The sequence below is a fragment of the Podarcis gaigeae genome (assembly GCF_964106915.1).
Source record: "Podarcis gaigeae genome assembly, chromosome: 12".
Taxonomy (NCBI): Eukaryota; Metazoa; Chordata; class Lepidosauria; order Squamata; family Lacertidae; genus Podarcis; species Podarcis gaigeae.
Genome location: NC_139688.1, coordinates 34423028 through 34442478, shown reverse-complemented (window position 1 = coordinate 34442478; position 19451 = coordinate 34423028). Strand labels below are relative to the sequence as shown.

General features: G+C 44.1%; 1 protein-coding gene and 1 long non-coding RNA gene across 4 annotated transcripts in view; one reads left to right on the top strand and one right to left on the bottom strand.

The window, feature by feature from the left end:
• ITGB8 (integrin subunit beta 8) overlaps positions 1-13435 on the bottom strand; it is a 43820-nt gene extending 30385 nt beyond the window's left edge. Inside the window, exon 1 of the mRNA XM_083705277.1 lies at positions 12555-13435. Coding sequence (XP_083561403.1) covers positions 12555-12687 — 133 coding nt within the window. The 5' untranslated portion in view covers positions 12688-13435. The remainder of the gene's footprint in view (positions 1-12554) is intronic.
• A 1839-nt stretch (positions 13436-15274) lies between these two features.
• On the top strand, positions 15275-19449 carry LOC310828238. 3 transcript variants are annotated; one of them, XR_014556766.1, is made up of 3 exons: positions 15275-15582; positions 18380-18456; positions 18572-19449. It is a non-coding gene; the product is annotated as an uncharacterized lncRNA (long non-coding RNA). The 3 variants fall into 3 exon arrangements; XR_014556765.1 differs by lacking the exon at positions 18380-18456; XR_014556767.1 differs by having other exon boundaries at positions 18380-19449.
• The last annotated feature ends 2 nt before the right edge of the window (positions 19450-19451 follow it).

The following is a 19451-nucleotide window of genomic DNA, read 5'->3' as shown; positions in this document are numbered from 1 at the left end:
AGACACTACTGGCTTCCCAACATAGCGGGTCACTGGCACTTACTGAGACAGAGGGGTACGAGGCGAAGCAATAGAAGTGTGGCACAGCACATGATGATGGAGCCAGTGTGCACATGCCCTGCATCTTGCCCCTTTCCCTCTCCTTCTTGGTAAATGCCAGCAACTCTCTGTGCTGGGAAGCTGTGAGAGCAAGGGTGCCCCACTTGAGGCATCTTCACCATAGGAGCCAACTCCTAGGGGCTGAGGTCCCTTTGTCCCCCACAATAAAATATTTGAGGGGGCCGCCTCCAAAGTTGATGGACACTGCTATTCAAATGGGTGGGTGGGTGTGCCATGTCATGTGATCAATTATGTGGGGTGGGGCTTACCTGTCCCCCCACATATTTTATTCAAATTGGCACCCCTGCACCTCGCTGAGCGCTACTATAGCCAAGCACTCAGTTCATTGTTTTTAGGTGGTTAATACAAGTCTACAACAGGAGCAGAAATTAAATCTTTGTTTGTGTGGCATCTGCCCGAAATGGATTTCTAGTGAGATATGGAACAATCCCTCTCAGATTAATAATCTACAGTAATTGGCTGCTGGCAACTGTGGACTACAGCGGTACCTCAGGTTAAGTTCTTAATTCGTTCCGTTCTTAACCTGAAACTGTTCTTAACCTGAAGCACCACTATAGCTAATGGGGCCTCCTGCTGCCGCCGTGCTGCCAGAGCCCGATTTCTGTTCTCATCTTGAAGCAAAGTTCTTAACCTGAAGCACTATTTCTGGGTTGGCAGAGTCTGTAACCTGAAGCGTATGTAACCTGAAGTGTATGTAACCCGAGGTACCACTGTACCATTATTTCAAATAACTCTATTCCTGATTGATTTCTTGTCACATTTTATTTTTAAGTGTAGCATGCCATTCACTATTTTCAACTGTTTGATAGAGTTTTGGAAAGGCGCCCTTGAAATGCAATCTGTTGCTCTTTGTTCTGTCAGTTCTTGAGAGTGTTCAGTATGGCAGCAACAAAGCATTGCTGTCTCCACATCCATAAAGCTAGAGAGGGAGAACTGAAAGCTAGAAGATGAACAGCCATCTATTATGCCAGGTCTTGCACTGAAACAAGATCCTCAATAACTACAACTGTTTATCTTCACGGTATTTTTTTTTAAAAAAGGCATGTGTGTGTTTCTTTCTGTGTGTAGTAACATTAGATGCAAGAGTAGGCCCAAAGTTTATTTTGCTTTAAGCGAAAAGGTAAACTGCAGTACATTTAAACTGATTAGGGAGGGTATGTGGGTCAAGCCAGAGCAAGAACATTATTCCAAAACACCGATTTGGTAACATCTACCAAGAAACAAAAACAGAAAAATGCTGGGAGGGAAACCATACACTGGTAGCTAAACTGTGTGAACAGCCAAGTCACATACATGGCACAGTTCTTGCTGGGTTTTCGCTTCACAGAGTATGACGGTATTTGTAGAAATCAACAACATACAATACCACACACCTCCATACACACAAAAAACTAGCAGGGCAGGCAAAACAGTTCCCAACAGGTTTTCACCATATCATCATGGAGACACAACTGTGGCTTCTCAAAAACCATGTGTTCTGATGATGTAGCAAAAGTAAAGTAAAGTAAAGTAAAGTAAAGTAGCTGCCTCATACAAAGTCTCGCCATACACCCATCTGCCTGATCATTGTCCACAACAGACGTGGAGAACCTTTGGCCCTCCAGATGTTGCTGAACTACAACTCCCGTCAGCCCCAGCAAGCATGGCCAGGGGATAGGGATGGGGGGAATTGTAGTTCAGCAACATCTGGTGGGCAAGGGTTCCCCACATCTGGTCTACAATGACCTTCAGGAGTCCTTCAACCTGAAGTAGCTACCTTTTGCTTGCAAAGCATGGCACCTCCTCTATAAAGCCTTGGGCTCCCCTTTGTATGCATGCAAGACTTGATGTTACAGTAGGCTACACAGAACAATGGTGCTGGAGGAGACTCTTGAGAGTCCCATGGACTGCAAGAAGATCAAACCGATCCATTCTTAAGGAAATCAGCCCTGAGTACTCACTGGAAGGACAGATCTTGAAGCTGAGGCTCCAATACTTTGGCCACCTCATGAGAAGAGAAGACTCCCTGGAAAAGACCCTGATGTTGGGAAAGATTGAGGGCACAAGGAGAAGGGGACAACAGAGGACGAGATGGTTGGACAGTGTTCTCGAGGCTACCAGCATGAGTTTGACCAAGCTGTGGGAGGCGGTGGAGGACAGGAGTGCCTGACGTGCTCTGGTCCATGGGGTCACGAAGAGTCGGACACAACTAAATGACTAAACAACAGCAACATAGAACAAAAGAACTCTAGAAATCTCTGCATGAAGCTGCCACAAGTGGTTTTTGCCCAACTCCATTAACCCACCAACAGAACAAGTTTTAGCAAATGACCACACACTAGAGTAGAACAATAACAAGGGTGGGGGGGAATGACACCAATATAGCGGCTCAGTATGTCACCCCCTGTAGGAAGTCCATTTGTCTTGTTTTTTTCTTACTAACATTTTTTGATACATAAGGTTTAAAACAAATGATCTGGTCTTATATAATTTCTTTAAAAACAGGGTTCAGAATCTGTTTGGTTCATAATTTGTTCCAATAACTTCTTATAGAAGTAACATTTACAGACATGCATTCATTCATGAAATATTTCTCATGTAGCTGCCAGTCTATTTTTTAAAAATAAATTAGAACCAAGGCATTACTAAATTAGTTATATCTTTTCTAAAGAAAAAGAAAAAGAAAAACAAACCCCTAAAACTAAAGCTAGAAATATTTTTATGAGTTGGCTTAGTATAGGAAAGAGACTTTTCTTACCATTTTACCAACACAGCCCAGACAAAACTGAACCGTTATGATGCCAAAAGTCAAGAGGCAGGCTTCTACTGGCTTTAGTTAAATAACTGAAACATGCCAAAAAGGTATTATAAAACAAGACAGGCCATATTTTGGCTCAAAAAAAATTACACTGACATATATACATAATAAAACATGTGTAGTTAGTTATACCATACCCAACTGTATATCATATTATGCATTCTAAGAGAATTACATTAAATAAGGCTTAATGACCCTGACATTGCAAGAAATTAAAGTATTTTAGAATAAAAGAGAGAATATTTCTGGGACAATACCAAACATAATGCATTTGGAACAGAATTAGGTTATAGGCCACAGAAAGCTCAAATCAAATATTTCATTTTAAGCCCTCATTTTACTGCCCCAACTCAAATAATTAGAACTCTTAAAATTCACCTGTCTCCAATGCTCAGTAAATAATTGAGTACAATTTACCAGCAGATACCAAATCTTAGTGCGAGCCCATGGGAGGAGAAAGGAGTCAAATTTGCATTAGTCAATTGGTACTTTTCTCATTTCAAATTTAAGGCTTACTGAGATGTGGCAAACGGCAAGCAAGGTTTTCTGTGAGTTCCTGGCAAGTCTTACAAGAGCCCCAAGGTACTTATGTGCACATGTGCAAACAGAGCAGAGCCAGGAAAGAACTCCATTTCCCATAGTTTCCGGTGTTTCTGAATACTGAGATATACACATGCAATGCCCAAGGCCCTACCATAAAAAGGTAAAGGTAAAGGGACCCCTGACCATTAGGTCCACTACCATACTAGTTCCCAAAAGTTCTGCCTACAGCCTCTCCCAGGAAGTTGGAGGAAGAGGAATCCCTGTGGCTCTGAAACTGACCCATCTAAAACAAATGTAAGGAGCAGGATTCAAAAACCCAGTGCCCAAACTATCCCATTTTTACGTTCACTCACCACTAGTAATTTGTTCACACTTATGACTGACTGATTTAAAAGTGAACTGTAATAGAGCTTCATAGAGCTTCAACTGAACCTGTATGCTTTTGTTTCCTTGGTTACTTTGAACAAAAATTGAACATTAACTTCTGTGTTAATTATTTGCCTAACTCAGATTCTAAAACAAAGATAGTTTTCTCAGAATCAGAAATTTAAGTTTCTGTTTCAGTTAGATGAACTAACGCTAGTATTGTTTTAAAAATCCACATTTCTACTTGTAAGGGGGGAAAGTTGCTTACATTTATGGATGCACATAAGCAACTGAAGCACCATTCTATAAATCATCTATTAGCTTTTGCGGCCATAATGATACAAGTTAATGTTTCATCATACAGGTTAATGCACATGATAATCTCTGGAAATGTTACCAAGATAGCAGTGAAGCTAGAACACAGCCATAGGGCTAATAGTAATTGGTAGCCCAATTCTCCTTGAATTTTGCTAATTCTTAAAGCCATCCAAGTTGGTGACTATGTATTATGACTACAGATTTGCATTTGCCTACCAGATATAGTGTTGTGTTTCATACAGAATCCAAAAAAGAAATCTAACATTACAGATTTAGATATATCCAACTCATACCTGTAACAAGGAAACCTTTTTTAACCTTATGAACAGAATTGTGGCCAAATGCTTTCTTGTTTTTGGTTCCAAATTTGGCAGGTTCACTAGGTTTATATTCAAATGGAGCCCTCAAAGTGACTCACAACTGCATTTTATAAAATTCACGGTTGCGTTAAAAAAACAAACAGGACAGCCAGCCGCCTGGAGTAGAAATTCCTTCCCAGTGTTGATTTCAATCACTGTAGGTCTGCTTTCCAAGAGTGTGGTATGAGTATGTGTTGCTAGAGTTGAGTCCCTTGAAGTCATACGCATGTCTCATTTCCTAAATTTAAAATGGACACCTGCATGAACTCATCTGGGATACAGCACCGCTATCATAATTAAGCCTTTGCCTTTGTCTCCCTTTGCCTGTTTGCTAGCCTATAAATTTTAGTTATTTTGGTGTCTGTGCTAGTCTATTTCACTGTGCTCACAGGCTTACTTAGGATTTTACACTGCTTCATTGTTTGGACTCACCTGGATAGACATTCCTAACATTCCAATTCTTCTTCAGGAAACATTTTAGCAAAAACAGTTCAAATCAGATAACATCCCTCTAAGAAAAATATTAGGACTTCTCATCAAGGACTGCATGTCCAACGTGTGGCCTCTGTCATTGGCCAGCTGACAAAGGGCCACTAGGAGGCTGTACCATTTTCTTCCCAGGGCCAATGAACTGGGTTTAAACCTTGGAAAAACTCAGGCCTTTGAGAGAGGTCAGTTACTTGTTCTGGATGGGATTGCACTCCCTCCGAAGAAATGGGTACCTACCGACTCACTTGAAGTCACACATGGCCTTGGTGGCAAAGAGTGCTTTGGTGAGGTTGGTGAGGCAGCTACAGATGTTCCTGGACTGAGACGAGTTGACCACTGTGGTCTTGAGCAACCTCAAGACTGGATTACTGCCACATGCTCTTATGTGGGACTTCCCTTGAACTTAACCCAGCTGGCGCAGGATGCAGCAGCTAGGCGGCTGATGGGAGCATCCTGACGCCATACAATACCTCTGCTGAGAATGCAGCATTCACTGCCAATATGCTCTGGGCCTAGTTCAGAATTTTGCTTTACCACTTGAAACCAGGGCTTTTTTTTTCCAGCCAGAACTCAGTTATAGCACCTCTCAGGTGCGTGCCATTATCATTCTAAGAGAATGAGGGAGGTGTTCACTGTGAGTTCCAGCACCTCTTTTTCTAGAAAAACAGCACTGCTTAAAAATTACTTGAGGGACCATCTTGCTTCATAAATCCCTGCCTGACAGTTGTTATCCTGGGATGGGGTACTGCTTAAAATACTGCATGGATGTTTGTACTAGAAGCTGAGCTTTTAGTGTTGCTTCTGCAGCCCTCTGGAATCAATTATCAGCTGAAATTAGTCAGCTAATGTCATGATATTTAGGTGGCTATTGGAGATGTTCCTGTTTAAGAAGGCTTCCCCTTAATTGTGCCCAGTCAAGTTGTGGAATACTAACCCTAATTGTAGAAAGGGTTTTATTGCTTTTAGAAATGGTTTTACAATTTTGTATTTTATCAAAGTGTATCTTAACTGCCAGGGGTGCCAACTTGAATAAAATATTGGGGGGGTGGCAGGTGAATCCCTGCCTACATAACTGATCACATGATGTGGCACACACACACACACACACACACACCATATGGCTAGCAATGCCCGTTAACTTTATTGGGGGGGGGGCTGGGCCCTCTCAAATATTTTATTGAGGGGGCCAAAGGGAACTCAGCCCCTAGGAGTTGCCTCCTGTGTTTACTGTTTTGACAGCATCTAGGTGTGAAGGAGTTTATAAATATGTAAAGTAAATAAATAAATAACTCTGTGATGGCAAGGAGAGACTAAATTGGCTGCATCCATCATGGAAGGAGCTTCTTTCTCCCCGCCCTGCAACCCCCCCCAACATGCTAATGTTACTGCCAGTTACATCTGGGACCACAAAACTGAAGAGAGGTGCCCCCTGGCCTTTGCCATCAGTCAGGTGCCCTACGGCTACTGGGAGCCTGCATCCCTGATCCCCACAAATAACATTGCAGTAAAGGGGAGAGAAAGTGTGGTCCAAACTACTGGCCAGAGGAGGAGAACCTGCCCCAGTGCTCGCTTTCCTGAGCCTCAGGCAGCAGAACCAAGGGTCAAAGATGCTGGAAGCTGTAATAATCAAACATCTGGCAGGCACTACACTGATTACTTCTGCTCTAAAGACCTACCAAAAAAGTTACTAGGAATAGAATCGCTGAAGCTGTCAAACGGTGTCCAGTGCAGCTCAACATTAGATAATTATTAAGTCATATGCCAGAAATAGCTAATTGTTGGACTTCAGCTTGATCATTGTTACATGTAAACCCCTATCTCTTAACAGTTACTAGAATCACAGCACTGATTAAAGCAGTGTGGGCATAATTGCGTTTTCTATTAAACATTTCATTTGATAACTTCTTCATTACTTTTTTTCCTTTAAAGAATAAAGCCAAATTATTGTGTTGGAGTGGTTTTGGCAAGTTTTATTGTCCAATGTTCTCATTCCAGCATCAGGTACTTGTTTCTGTTGGCTGAGCTACGCTACAATTACCCTTTAGTTAAAGTCACAGAACAAGAGATCCTTTGTCACTGGGAAGTAAAACTTGTCTTTTTTAAAAAATCAGCGTTCTGAAGATACTTTGGGACTTGGAACTTTTAATACTGCTTTTTTAATGTTGTATTTGCTCTTATTAAACCTCACATTCTGCCTTCACTTAAAATAAGTGGACAACAAAAATTGAAATAATTGGTTAAAATATATACATTTTGCCTATTTTCTTTCACAGCTTTTCATTAACATTATGGACACTGGCACAGAAATAACAATTAATGAGCTTGAAGGACCATCATTTTCTGTTTACTGTGACAAATGGCCTACTATCATCATACTGTGAAAAGAAGTAGGTTCTGCAGGCAGATCATTGTGTTTCCTTTATCTATATACTGGAGAACAATATACAGGCCAGTTATCTCGAGAGCTGAGGGTATAACAACATATGATGCAGCAGAGAGGAAACAAAGGTAGACTCTCTGCCGGACTTCTTGAAACACAAAACTTTCTTTAAAATGTTGCTCGTTCAGGTGATCAAGTTACAGCTAGATGCTGCCATGCTGGAGGCTTGATTCATTGCAACTGTGTAACAAACATTATGCAACACTTGTAAACGTACCTGTTCCATATATTGAAGCAGTCAAATGGGCAAATATGTGGTAGGGCAATCTTAGAAGTACCATAAATGGGTCCTAAGCTGTAGAGTGCTTCATATACTAATAGTATTGCATTGATTTTGGCCTGCCAGCAAATGAACAGCCAGTGCAAGTCTCTGAGCATGGTGGTAATATGCTGATAGGGTCTTCTTCCTGCAACTGGTCAGCTGTCCAAACCATTAGGTCTAGGACCAGTTTCTTTTGGGGTAGCTATACTACTGCCTCTTTCAAGATGTCAGGAACACCTCCCTCCACAACCAGTCTACTCCTCCTCTTCTGGGTATAACAAGCCAAGAGAGATGAGTGAAGAGGACCCACAGTTGAACTTAAGGCCACAAGCACCTTGTCCACATCATCAGGCTGAATCAACCGAAACTGATCCCACAACATGTGACACTTCAACTGGAACAGCTACAGCAGCTGTGCAACGGTCACTCTGGAGCTGAGCAACTTCATCCTCAAAAAAAATCAACCAGTGTGTCACAGAATCATAGAACTGTAGAATTGGAAGGGTCATCTAGTTCTTAAAGATTCCAGAGATTCTTCCCCTAAAATGAGATTCAGCAACCTCTGGACCACCCAAAACAACTCCACTTGACCACTAAAGGATTCAGTGCAGGCTGCTAAACGAGCTCTCTCCACCACCCACACTGCCACATGGTAGGCATGATGTGTACTAACTTGTGTTTGGTCAACTTTGGAGTAAGATTTGTGCCACTTGCAGTCTTTGTACAGCCTGCCCAATGCTCTCCAGAATACCTATGAGCCTCTGAGCTCTGCAAGAGCAATCATGTCAACCACCTATCATATCTCACCATTCCATAGCATGTCCAGGACTTTGCCAGGATCATCAGCTTTTTTCTGCTGGAAAATCCCCCAGAGCATTCAGGAATCCATCAATTTATGCACGTGGGCATAACCGGTGCTCTACTCTTACAGAGGATAATTGGTGCCACCAAACCAAACTTCACCAGCTAATGTTCAGACCATGATAAATGAGTGAATTGTTCGTGCACAATTCACCTTTGCTACATCCCTCAAGAAAAAGCTTAGTTTAAGGGTATGGTCTGATCACTGTGTTGGACTGATGACCATTGGAGAGTTCCATAGTTGTCATGGAGACCATGAAGTCCTTAAGTGTGCTTAATTTATGCTATTAGTTGACTTAGCTTTTCAGTGTGTATTTAAAACAGCACACATGATGTGACAATGCAGTACAGTGGTACCTCGGGTTAAGTACTTAATTCGTTCTGGAGGTCCGTTCTTAACCTGAGACTGTTCTTAACCTGAAGCACCGCTTTAGCTAATGGGGCCTCCTGCTGCCGCTGCGCCACCGGAGCATGATTTCTGTTCTCATCCTGAAGCAAAGTTCTTAACCCGAGGTACTATTTCTGGGTTAGCAGAGTCTGTAACCTGAAGTGTATGTAACCCAAGGTACCACTGTAGTAGTAACTTTAAAACGTATTACATCAGCATTCAATCTCCATTTTACTATTTAAACATCTGACTTCCGTTACACAGCTCTGGAATATAGGTATTCTTTTAGCTATGACTTAAGAGGCAAGGGAGCTTGCCTGAACTGTATTAGGAACTGACTACCATCAGTTATCACCTCTAGTAATAAAAACAGTGAAGGTTTAATTTTGTGAAATAAACTCTTTGTTTATTGAAGACCTTGTGTATTGTCATCTGTATATTAACTAATCTCATCTGGAAGCTGATGATAATCCACATCTTGTTCTCCATTGCCATAATCATGGCATTTGGGATAATACTTAACTGAAAAAATAGCTCCTGCATAGGGTCTTATGTAAGATTTCTAAACTATTATATCCAAGGAGTTGTATTATTGGGATTGGAGGATACAGATCCCAGAAGTTAAGCTTGTCTGGGGCATCATGCTTCAAGTGTCATTAGGATCAGATAGCATCAGACAGATCAGAAGACCCAAATATTTGATGGTATCTTTGCACTAATCCAGGGAATTTACATCTAAAGTCTCTTACCCATAATATGTAATCTCAAGCTTAAACTGACCCAACAGAGTTCTCTCTCTCTTTCTCTCCACCAGCCCTGCCCAAGACTTGGGAGGTGCAAGTTAGAGCACATAGGCCAAGAATTAAATCAGTGTTTAAAACCTCCATTGTTCTCAGCACATTTTGCAACGGAATTTCATTAGTGCAAGAAGTTTCTGAGCTCTGGGCGCAGTACCTTGCCTAAAATTTCAGATTAAAACTGCAGAGTGGAAGGAAAGGAGGACCTTTTTCTTACTCCCCACTTCCAGCTACTCTCTGAAGACTGGAGAAGAGACCCTCTTAAGAATATTAGGGGGGTGGGCAGGGGAAGGACTAGACCATGGGGGAAATGAACATAATATTTAAGCTGCAGTTCATTCATTTTCAGCTTTATATTCTTGTTATAAAAAAGCATGTCTCGACATTCAGTTGTTGCACCCATAACCTAGGTTTAAGGTGTCATTTAGCTCCTAGCTTTCACACCTAAGTTTCTAACACTGAACTAAATGTATCTGCATGTTAAACATAAGTCTCTAAATGGATCCCTTCTTGATTACTCATGCAAACCAGAAGCAAAGATTTAAGAAGGATAATTACATTTTACTAAGCAGTAAGACAATGTGAACAACTCATCACATTTGCAAGAACTCCCCTGACTGCAATAGCTTCTCTGTTTCAAGAGTGTCTCTTTGCCAGATCCACACATGCATTCCTGTACCAGCGCAAATCAGGATTCTCCACCAACATGATAAATAAAGCCTATGCATATCCCAGACTTGTGGTGGTGGGGCGTATGAGAGCTCTAGATTGGGTGTTTGGGTTATCTGTAGTTCTTTATTTCCGCAGGCTTTCTAATGTGCAGAATGCATTTCAGTTCTTCTCTTATTTTCTCGCTCGAAGAAATAGACCTAGCTAAAAGACAATGACTTGTCCAATACAACCTAGTGATTGTCACGGCTGCTCAACTTGAGTCCCCTTGTGTCCAGAGACCCCGTACTGTATCATATTAATGCATTATGAAACAACATTTCAGGGAGCGGTGCAGGATTATCTTGGCGCTAGCAAGCAGAGCTACTAACAAACGTAACTTGGGTCATGCAGGTGTCCAGCACAATTTACAGAGTTTCCCAGCCTTGCTCTTGAAAGCCACAAGAGAGATATCACATGGGGTTACTTGTGCTTATGTGTAGGCTGGAGGTCAGAGAAATTGTTTTTAAAGATGTGCTTAAGGAAGGGAAAGGAACTAAGGGATTTGTTTGTAATTAGGCCACACTGTCTAAAATATTTGTGTGCATTACCAACCCTGGTCTGTGAATTGCTGAGATTTAACTTGCCTCTCTGACCTGCCTGACAACCAAATGCTGTATAACATGAAAGCTTATGCATTCTTCTTAACAAAAAAAACCCCAATCCAATACAAATACCACCTACATATTTTCTATTTATGTAGCTTAAACAGCAACAATTGTTTCTACAGAACTCCACCCAGCCATTTATTGCAACTCTTCCTCCATTGTTATTATCATTTTTTATTATTATTTCAGGGAAGGGCAGAAAAAATGAATACACACGCCTTATCTCTCAGAGATTTTGGCTCAGCAATGGGCTAAATGCATATAATGGAAAAATCTAGCACACTTGCCCTGTTTACAGCTGCTTTGTTAGGCTTCACTCTGCAGAACAAGAGAATAACTGTACCTCTCCACTGAAAGATTACTTCTCAGCATGTGCTATTTATTACAGGAGCAAAGAGGTGCTTGCATTGACCCTTTTGCCCAATTATTCTCTCTGGAGTGTCAGAAGAATCTGTTAAAGCAACAAAGAGTCATGCGACACCTTAAAAACTAACCAATTTTATCACAGCATAAGCTTTTGTGGACTTTTGAGTTTACTTCATTAGATGTGTGAAGGATTATCTTCAGTTAGGTTTATATATACATGGGTGGAGAAAGAGAAAAAGTTGCAAACAGTGGAGTCAAGTGACAAAGGAGTGTAAAAAATATGGTATGGGACAACTCAATTAAAATAAGTTGTGAAATAAGCATAATGACCATTCACAAGGGCAACCACCGGCAATAATACACTCATATTTGATTTTGCATGTTAATTTGGCACCTGTATTTGGATAGTTACACATGAAGAACATTAAACTGCATTCAAGTAAGGGAAAGTGCACAGCTCAGTGTTACAGCACATGCTTTGCATGCAAAAGGTGTTATCCCTGACATCTCCATGTAGAGTTGGGTAAAGAATCCTGTCTAAAATCTGGAGAGCTACTGCCATTCAGCGCAGACAATACAGACAGTGATGGATCAATGGTCTGACTCAGTATAAGACAGCTTCCTATGTTCCTATGGCAGTGGAGCCAGATACACCTGAAGAATGCTGCAGCCACCTGACCAGCAAGCAGATGGTCTGGAGGCAATATTAAACATGGCTCCGAAGTTTTCATAAGCGCTATTAGGGATGAAATGGTTATTCCCCCTCACTGCTCACAAATTACCTGCTGCGGAAACTCCAAAACCCAGAGTTGGGTGGAAATCTAAAGATTACACCCAAACCAGAGAACCTCCCCAACCCAGCCACTAAAGGTCACTTCCTACGTCCCCACATTTTTGTTTTTACTTCTGTCAAATAGCTTTCTAGGAGCAGATTCCATCGAGTGAAATGGACCCTGCCATAGCTGCATCCTGGCCACTGAACTCCTCAGGGCTGAGGTGCCTCGATCTTACAGATGCTTAGGTGCCAGGTAAGTGCGAAACAGGATCGCAGCCACCAGAGAGTCAGGTGCATCATCGTGGAGATGGAGCGAGAGCCTGTTCCGGAAGGGAATAGACCAAGACCCAAACTTACGGCTCTGGCCCCAGCCCGGCACAAGGGCAGCGAGCAGGCAGGCGAAGCCGAGGAGCGGGCCAGCACCTCGCGGGCGTTTCTGCAGGGCGGCGAGCCCAGCCGTCAGGGAACAACCCAGGAGCGGAGTCCACATCGCGCCAAGCGGGCGGCCCTTCACCCCGCGCCCGGGGCCCGACCAAGCTCTCGCCCGCGGGGTTTGGACGAAGGGGGCGGCGGGAGAAGCAGCCGCCGCCGCCACCACCGCGCAGGTAAGGAGCCGAGGAGAAGCGACGACGGCAGCAGCAAGCGCAGCGCCGCCACATGTCAGGGCGAGCGCGGCGGCGCCCCCCCGTCGGCCGAGCCCGGTGCAGCCCGGCGAGGGCAGGAGAAGCGGCGCGCTGCTTTGCCGGAGAGCCTCTCCATCCGCCTCGGCCCCCCGGCCCGGCTCTCCCAGGGAGCCGCCGCCGCCGCCGCCGCCGCCGCCGCGGCTCCTTCACAAAAGGCTTTTGTCTCGCTCCTGGCGCCCGGCTCCTTGGCAACGCGGGACAAGAAGCAACAGTTCCCAGCCGAGAGGGAAGAAGGGAAGGCGAGGCGGCTTGAAGGGCGGCGAAGCGGCCGAGGCGTCCGAGCAAAGCGTGCCGCCGCCGCCGCCGCCGGGGCTTCCCGCGCACAGGCCAGCCGAGCCCCTGTGGTAGCCGCGTTCCGCTCTGCCTGGCGGCGAAGCGTCAGTCTCGGCGGCGCGGGATGCTGCCAGGCAGGTTCCCGACCAGCGAGGGCGGGCGAAGGGGGTCGCGTGGGCGGGACGCGAGGGGCGGAGCGCGCGCAGCCTTCGCCCACACCGCGCTTTGTTTTGTCGCGCTCGGCATCGCCGGCTCCATTGTTCCCGGCGGGAATGCGCCTCCAGGGGCGGGGGCTCGGGGGCGGGGGCGGACGAGGGGGGGGGGCTGCTCAGACCGAGCTCCGCCCCCTCCCCGCCCGCGCCGGGGCTTGACAGGCAGCCCACGTTTCCTTCGAGGTCAGCCGGATCCCGGTGCCGCTCAAAGTCCGGTGCGAGGATCCACGAGAGCCAGGAAGCACCGGCGGGGGGAGTGGGATTTAAGGGGGCAGCTCTGATTTCTGTTACGGTTCTGTGCAGGATTTGGGGAATATAAACAAAGGGAGTTGCTGCCTTCTTTTTCTTCTGCCGCTGCTTAAATGACTTGTGCAGAAATTTGGTGGAGAGTGCTATGGCAAAACACGTAGCACAGCTCTATCCGGCTCTGAAACTTGAGGACGTGTTCCCTCGATGCAAGTGCAGTGTTGACGAAGCTGCACCTGTTGAATTCCTGCCTGTCGTGTCGCTGCTGAAGCTGCACCGAAAACAGGATAAGCTGCCAATTGGTGGGAACAGGCGGGGACTTCTTAGCAAGCAAGTCACAGAGCCTTCTTAACGCCACCACAAAAGCCCTTTCCCAGAACTGTGGAAGCAGCAGGGAGTGGTGGGAGAATCCTGAATGATTGCATTCTGCACCATGATATGAGCTGATCCTTCATATTAATAATTTGCAATTCCAAGGAAGAGTCTTGACGCAAACCGGTTCTGAAGCTGAGCCTTGGGGTGGGGCCTCAGTTGAACACACCGTATTCATTTGCTTCCCTTTGCCCGCTGCTCGGTTTCAGTTTGGCCTGTATGCTGCTCTGGATTCCGGCCCTGAAGCTGAGGCTGCAATTCTATTATAATTTACTTGACAGCGAGATTTCCCCCCCCCCCCCCCAAGCCTGGGATGTTCAAAATGAAGGTGACACTCAAACTCTGTGTGTTATTTTAGGGCAGGCAGAAATGAGAGGTATGAACATGGCACTCTGGTTAGGAATCTGTTTGGAGCAATTGTTTCATGTTGCTTCAGGGGAAGGCTAGCCCATATTCTTACATCACTCAAAGTCTTAATAGCATTTTTATAAGCCCAGGTCTGGGCTTATTTTAAAACAATGTGGACTATTCGTCAAGCAGTACCATTGTTCATGCTACGATTGCAATTGTTTGAGACTTCGCTCCCTGTTGCTGGGAGAATGGAATGGAAAACAGTTGAATGTTCAGGGAGTGAGGAACCCACAACTCCTTGCTATCAGTTCCTCCCAGATGAATTTTGAAGCTGCCTCCCAGAGAATCAGATAATCATGCCCAGAGTTGCTTCCCAAAGATCTCAAGGTCTTTCTCAAGTCTGCTACTCAGTGACATAGCGTCAGTGGCGTAGCGTGGGGGGTGCAGGGGGGCCGGCCGCACCGGGCGCAACATCTGGGGGGTAGGGTTAGGGGGCGCAAATCCACGGGTTAGGGGGCGCAAATTACTTGCCTTGCCCCGGGTGCTGACAACCCACGCTACGCCACAGCATAGCGTGGTTTACCAGCACCCGGGGCTGCGTGGATGGGGGTGAGTGTGAGAAACGGACAGAGAACGCATACACATTCAACTGCCTAACAGTGTCTGGATCACCTACGAGATTGCAGCCGTAGAGATAAGATAAGTAATTCTGTTTTCTGTAGAGGACACTTCCTGGTCGCACGGTGAAGTCGCTTTCAACAGAGCCCAGCAATGGAAGCACACAGCTGTATCGAGGCAGTACTGGCTTTTGAAATTTTGCACCCCTAATAATTTTGTGCCTGGGGCAACCACCCTTGTGCCCCCCTCCATGCCACACCACTGCTGCTACTTGAGAAGACATTTCAATGGAGATTCCTTGGATTGACCTGGATGTATGCCAAACGTGACCCACCAGATCTCCTTGTTTGGTCTGCCAGGTCTTTTTCTTAAACTACAGCTGCCTGCCCCTGTCTCTGATGTCATATATGCAGGGATGCCATGGACCTCTTGACTCTGTCTGGCATGGTTTGGCAGCACCAAATGCAAGAAGAAAGGAAGGAGGAGGTAGTGGGCTGGTAAACAGGCACCAAGGGATGGAGGGGGAGGTCTTCTTCTTGGGACTCCAGATGTCAAAGAAGGGGAAGCAGATCTGGCTTTCTGCCCCATCAAGCAGGTGAGATTGGATACACCAGCCAAGCTCATTGCCAGGTAGGTATCGGATTGTAGTCTTTATTCTAAACACAGGGTGCTGAAGTAAATCCCACTGAGCTCAATGGGGCCCTTATATAATGCGTTTTAAGTCAGGGATTGTGGTATGCAACATAGGCCACTTCTGGACTGTTGCTATTTTGTGGATGATATTCAGTTGTATACTAGTAAATTCCAGTTGCGTAATTAAAGTGGATTTTGCATTCTTGTGCAAAATCCCCTGTTCTCAGCCCACACCAGTGGGATTTTGTGCAGTGAGTAGAGTGATAGGGAAAGGCAATGAAAAGCACTGGGACGACAGTTGTTTGACAGCAGTGGATGTTGCACAACCTCCCTGCAAACTTTGTGCAAACAAATGCTCAATAAGCAGATCATCTGGAAGCAATTTACAGTCCTTGTTTCTAGTGTCCTTGTAGTCATGTTGTTAAGTATTATAATTTGTAGATAAACAAATTAAGATTAGATCAAGGTAATTTCCAAAAGCACATCTGTTGATGGTCAAGTTCGCTTAGAAGTCATGCCCCCTTATCCAGTATATTACATCATTCACAGGCTGTCTATCGTCTAACAAATGAAGCTGCCTCAGACTATTTATCAATCTAATCCATTATTGATTGGCACCAGCTCTCAGGTCAGGGTCTTTTTAAAAACCGGAGGTGCCAAAGATTGAGCATAGCATCTTTTGCACAGAGAACAGATTCTGTTCCTGCGAGACTGGTTACATTACTTTCAAATAAGAGAGGTTTACAATCAAGACAAAAAAATCGGTTTCCAGGTGGAAAAATCAAAGTTGGAAACAGAATTGTTAGAACCCAGTGCTAAGATACTATCAAGAATGTATAACCTGCTGTTGAAATGGAGTACTGAGGAAGAGACGGTAAAATCTGCTATGATTAAATGGGCACAGGATATAGGACACAATATTATGTTTGCTGACTGGGAGCAGTTGTGGACCACCGGGATCAAATTTACAGCATGTAATGCCCTAAGAGAGAATATTATGAAAATGATATATAGGTGGTACATGACCCCAGTCAAGCTTGCAAAAATCTATCATTTGCCCGATAATAAATGTTGGAAATGTAAAGAAATTGAAGGTACATTCTTTCACCTTTGGTGGACGTGCCCGAGGATTAAGGCCTGGGAGATGATTTACAATGAAATGAAAAAGGTATTTAAATACACTTTCGTGAAGAAACCAGAGGCTTTTCTCCTGGGCATAGTCGGACAATTGGTGCCATAAAACTTTCTTTATGTATGCTACAGCAGCAGCAAGAATACTCATTGCAAAGCATTGGAAAACACAAGATCTACCCACTTTGGAAGAATGGCAGACGCAAGTAATCGACTATATGGAAATGGCTGAAATGACTGGCAGAATCCGAGATCAGGGAGAATAGTTGGTGGAAGAAGATTGGATGAAATTTAAAATTTATTTACAGAAGCATTGTAAAATGTATGAATGTTGATGACATTGAAATAATATGAAGGGGTTCTGGTGACAAGAGAAATTTGAGTTTATAAAATTGGGAGGTAAAATATTTAAGGGTAAAGTAGCAGGATTTGAATTTGCTGAATTAATTGTCAAATTGGGATACAAAAAAGGGAGGCGTGAGGAAGTCAGGAAAATAAGTGAATCAAAGATAAGAATTTAAAAAGAGGGATTTTTGTTTTCTTTTTCTGTGTATTTTTTGTGTTTTTTGTGTGTTTTTTCTCTTTTTTTGGATGTTGTTATTTTTAAAAAACTTAATAAAATATTATATTAAAAAAAGAGAACAGATGCTGTTCCTCCAAACAGTGGCCCTTCTCACATGATTTCAGAGAATTGTATGCAAGAATTTCCTGAGGTTGTGTGCATGTACGGTTCTTGTTGGTGGAAGCGTTTGGTCCACAGGCTGAACGAAACTCCGGGTGGTTTATAAGACTCCATGAAGCCTGTCTGGCAGTGTTAGCACCTGGGGTTAGCACATGTCAGGGATGGGAAAGCTTTTTTAGCCCATTCCCTTCTGGGCAAACCTTTCAGGACCACTGTGCCAGTGGTGGGAGGCACCAAAATAAATTGTGGGCAGAGCAATGAATACAAATGCTACTTTTGTCAGCAGGCCAGTTTCTGTACCAGTGGTGTAGCATGGGGGGCACTGGAGATTGCCCCGGGTGCAAAATTGTTTGGGGGCACAAAATTTCAACAGCCGGTGCTGCCTCAGTACAACTGAGTACCTCTGTTACTAGACTCTGTTGAACCAGGACATGACCTCTCCAGACGACAGAACGACTCTTCTTATCTCTATGGTCACGATCTTCTAGGTGATGCAGACACCATTAGGGAGTTGAATGCACATGCACACTCCATCAGTTTCCACTCCAAGTAGCCCCAGGCACTGGCAAGCCATGCTATGCCATTGTTCTGCACCCATTTACATGCCCCTCTCTGTCCTCCACCCACCCACATATCAGAGTTCAAGGACACCATCTAGCCAGGCAAAACCACTTGCGGATTGGGAATGGGGTGGTGATGGTGGCCTGGGAAGAGTCCAGGATTTGAGGTTCCCTGCTCCAATGTATAAAATGGCCACAAGATGATGTAAGAACAATAGCTGAAAGATAGATCCTTATGTACACTGTTGCCAGGTCCTCCCTACCCTCTTACACATGAAGGCAGCCTTTTCATAAAAGTTGGTAAATGGCCATGAACTCTTTTCCACCCACTCCAAGTGCATAATAAATCTTATCCCTTTGCTCTCTCTTTCATTTTCCAGAGTATGGTTCTTCTAGTGATTTATTTTTTTTCTTCTCCAAGGAAGCCTTTTCAGCAATGGGTGATGCATTCTCCTCGGTGAGTAATCCACCTCCTGCATATCGTTCTTTAATATTTCAGTAAGTGTTTGATTTGGACTGTCTCAGATTAAGAATGAAAAAAGAAAGAAAGCACAAAACCCACGGAGCTGCCAGCCAACTGCTCTTCTGAGTTTCAGTTTTTCTGTTCTTTCAGTGACCAGTGAATACATAGAAGGACTCAAAGGTTACTTGTTGCAGCTGAGTAAGTGGAAAGTACCTTCATTTCAAGCCAAGGCAAGGTTAGGAAACTCCCCCCTCCCTGTTTCTTTTCAGGTATGTTATCTGACTAATCATTCACTGACATCACCCTTTACTAAGGGCATCACATTTTATTCAAGGACAATGCTATTCTGTTTAGTTTCATGATGACAGAAATCTGGCGGCAACACGTCCAATCCCAAAACTGTCCACATTTTGCATAACCTCGAAATGTAAGGCTGATGCTTGGCCAGCCTTGGCCAACTTGGTGCCCTCCCAATGTTAGACTATTCGCCCTACATGCCATTTTGATTTACTGAATCGCACAACATTTTGAAAGGGCAGAATCATGAAGCTGAAACAAACAAAAACTTAGCAGCTGTAGGCCATTAGGGCCAGTGTGGTGTAATAGAGTGTTGGACTAGAACCTGAGAGAGCAGGGTTCGAATTCCCACTCGGCCATGAATCTCACTGGGTGACCTTCTTAGCCTAACCTACCTCACAGGGTGGTTGTGAGGATGAAATGGGGAGGAAAGGTACACCAACTTTGAGATCCTTGGATGATAAAAAGTGGTATATACATGTACCACTACTACTAATAATATTTAAAGACCTTTTTATTATTAAGTTTTTAGATCACATTTAAGGTACATAAAAGTAAACAGAACAATAACAATAAAAAAACAAGTATTTTTAAATTAATGGCAAGCAGGTTCTGTATCTATGTCAAATATAGTCCATAATTTTCCAGTTGTGTGTGGGGTGTGGGTGTGTGAAGAATGCCCTCCGATTTAGTTACGTGCTCAATAAATTTATACCATATGGCATAATATTCA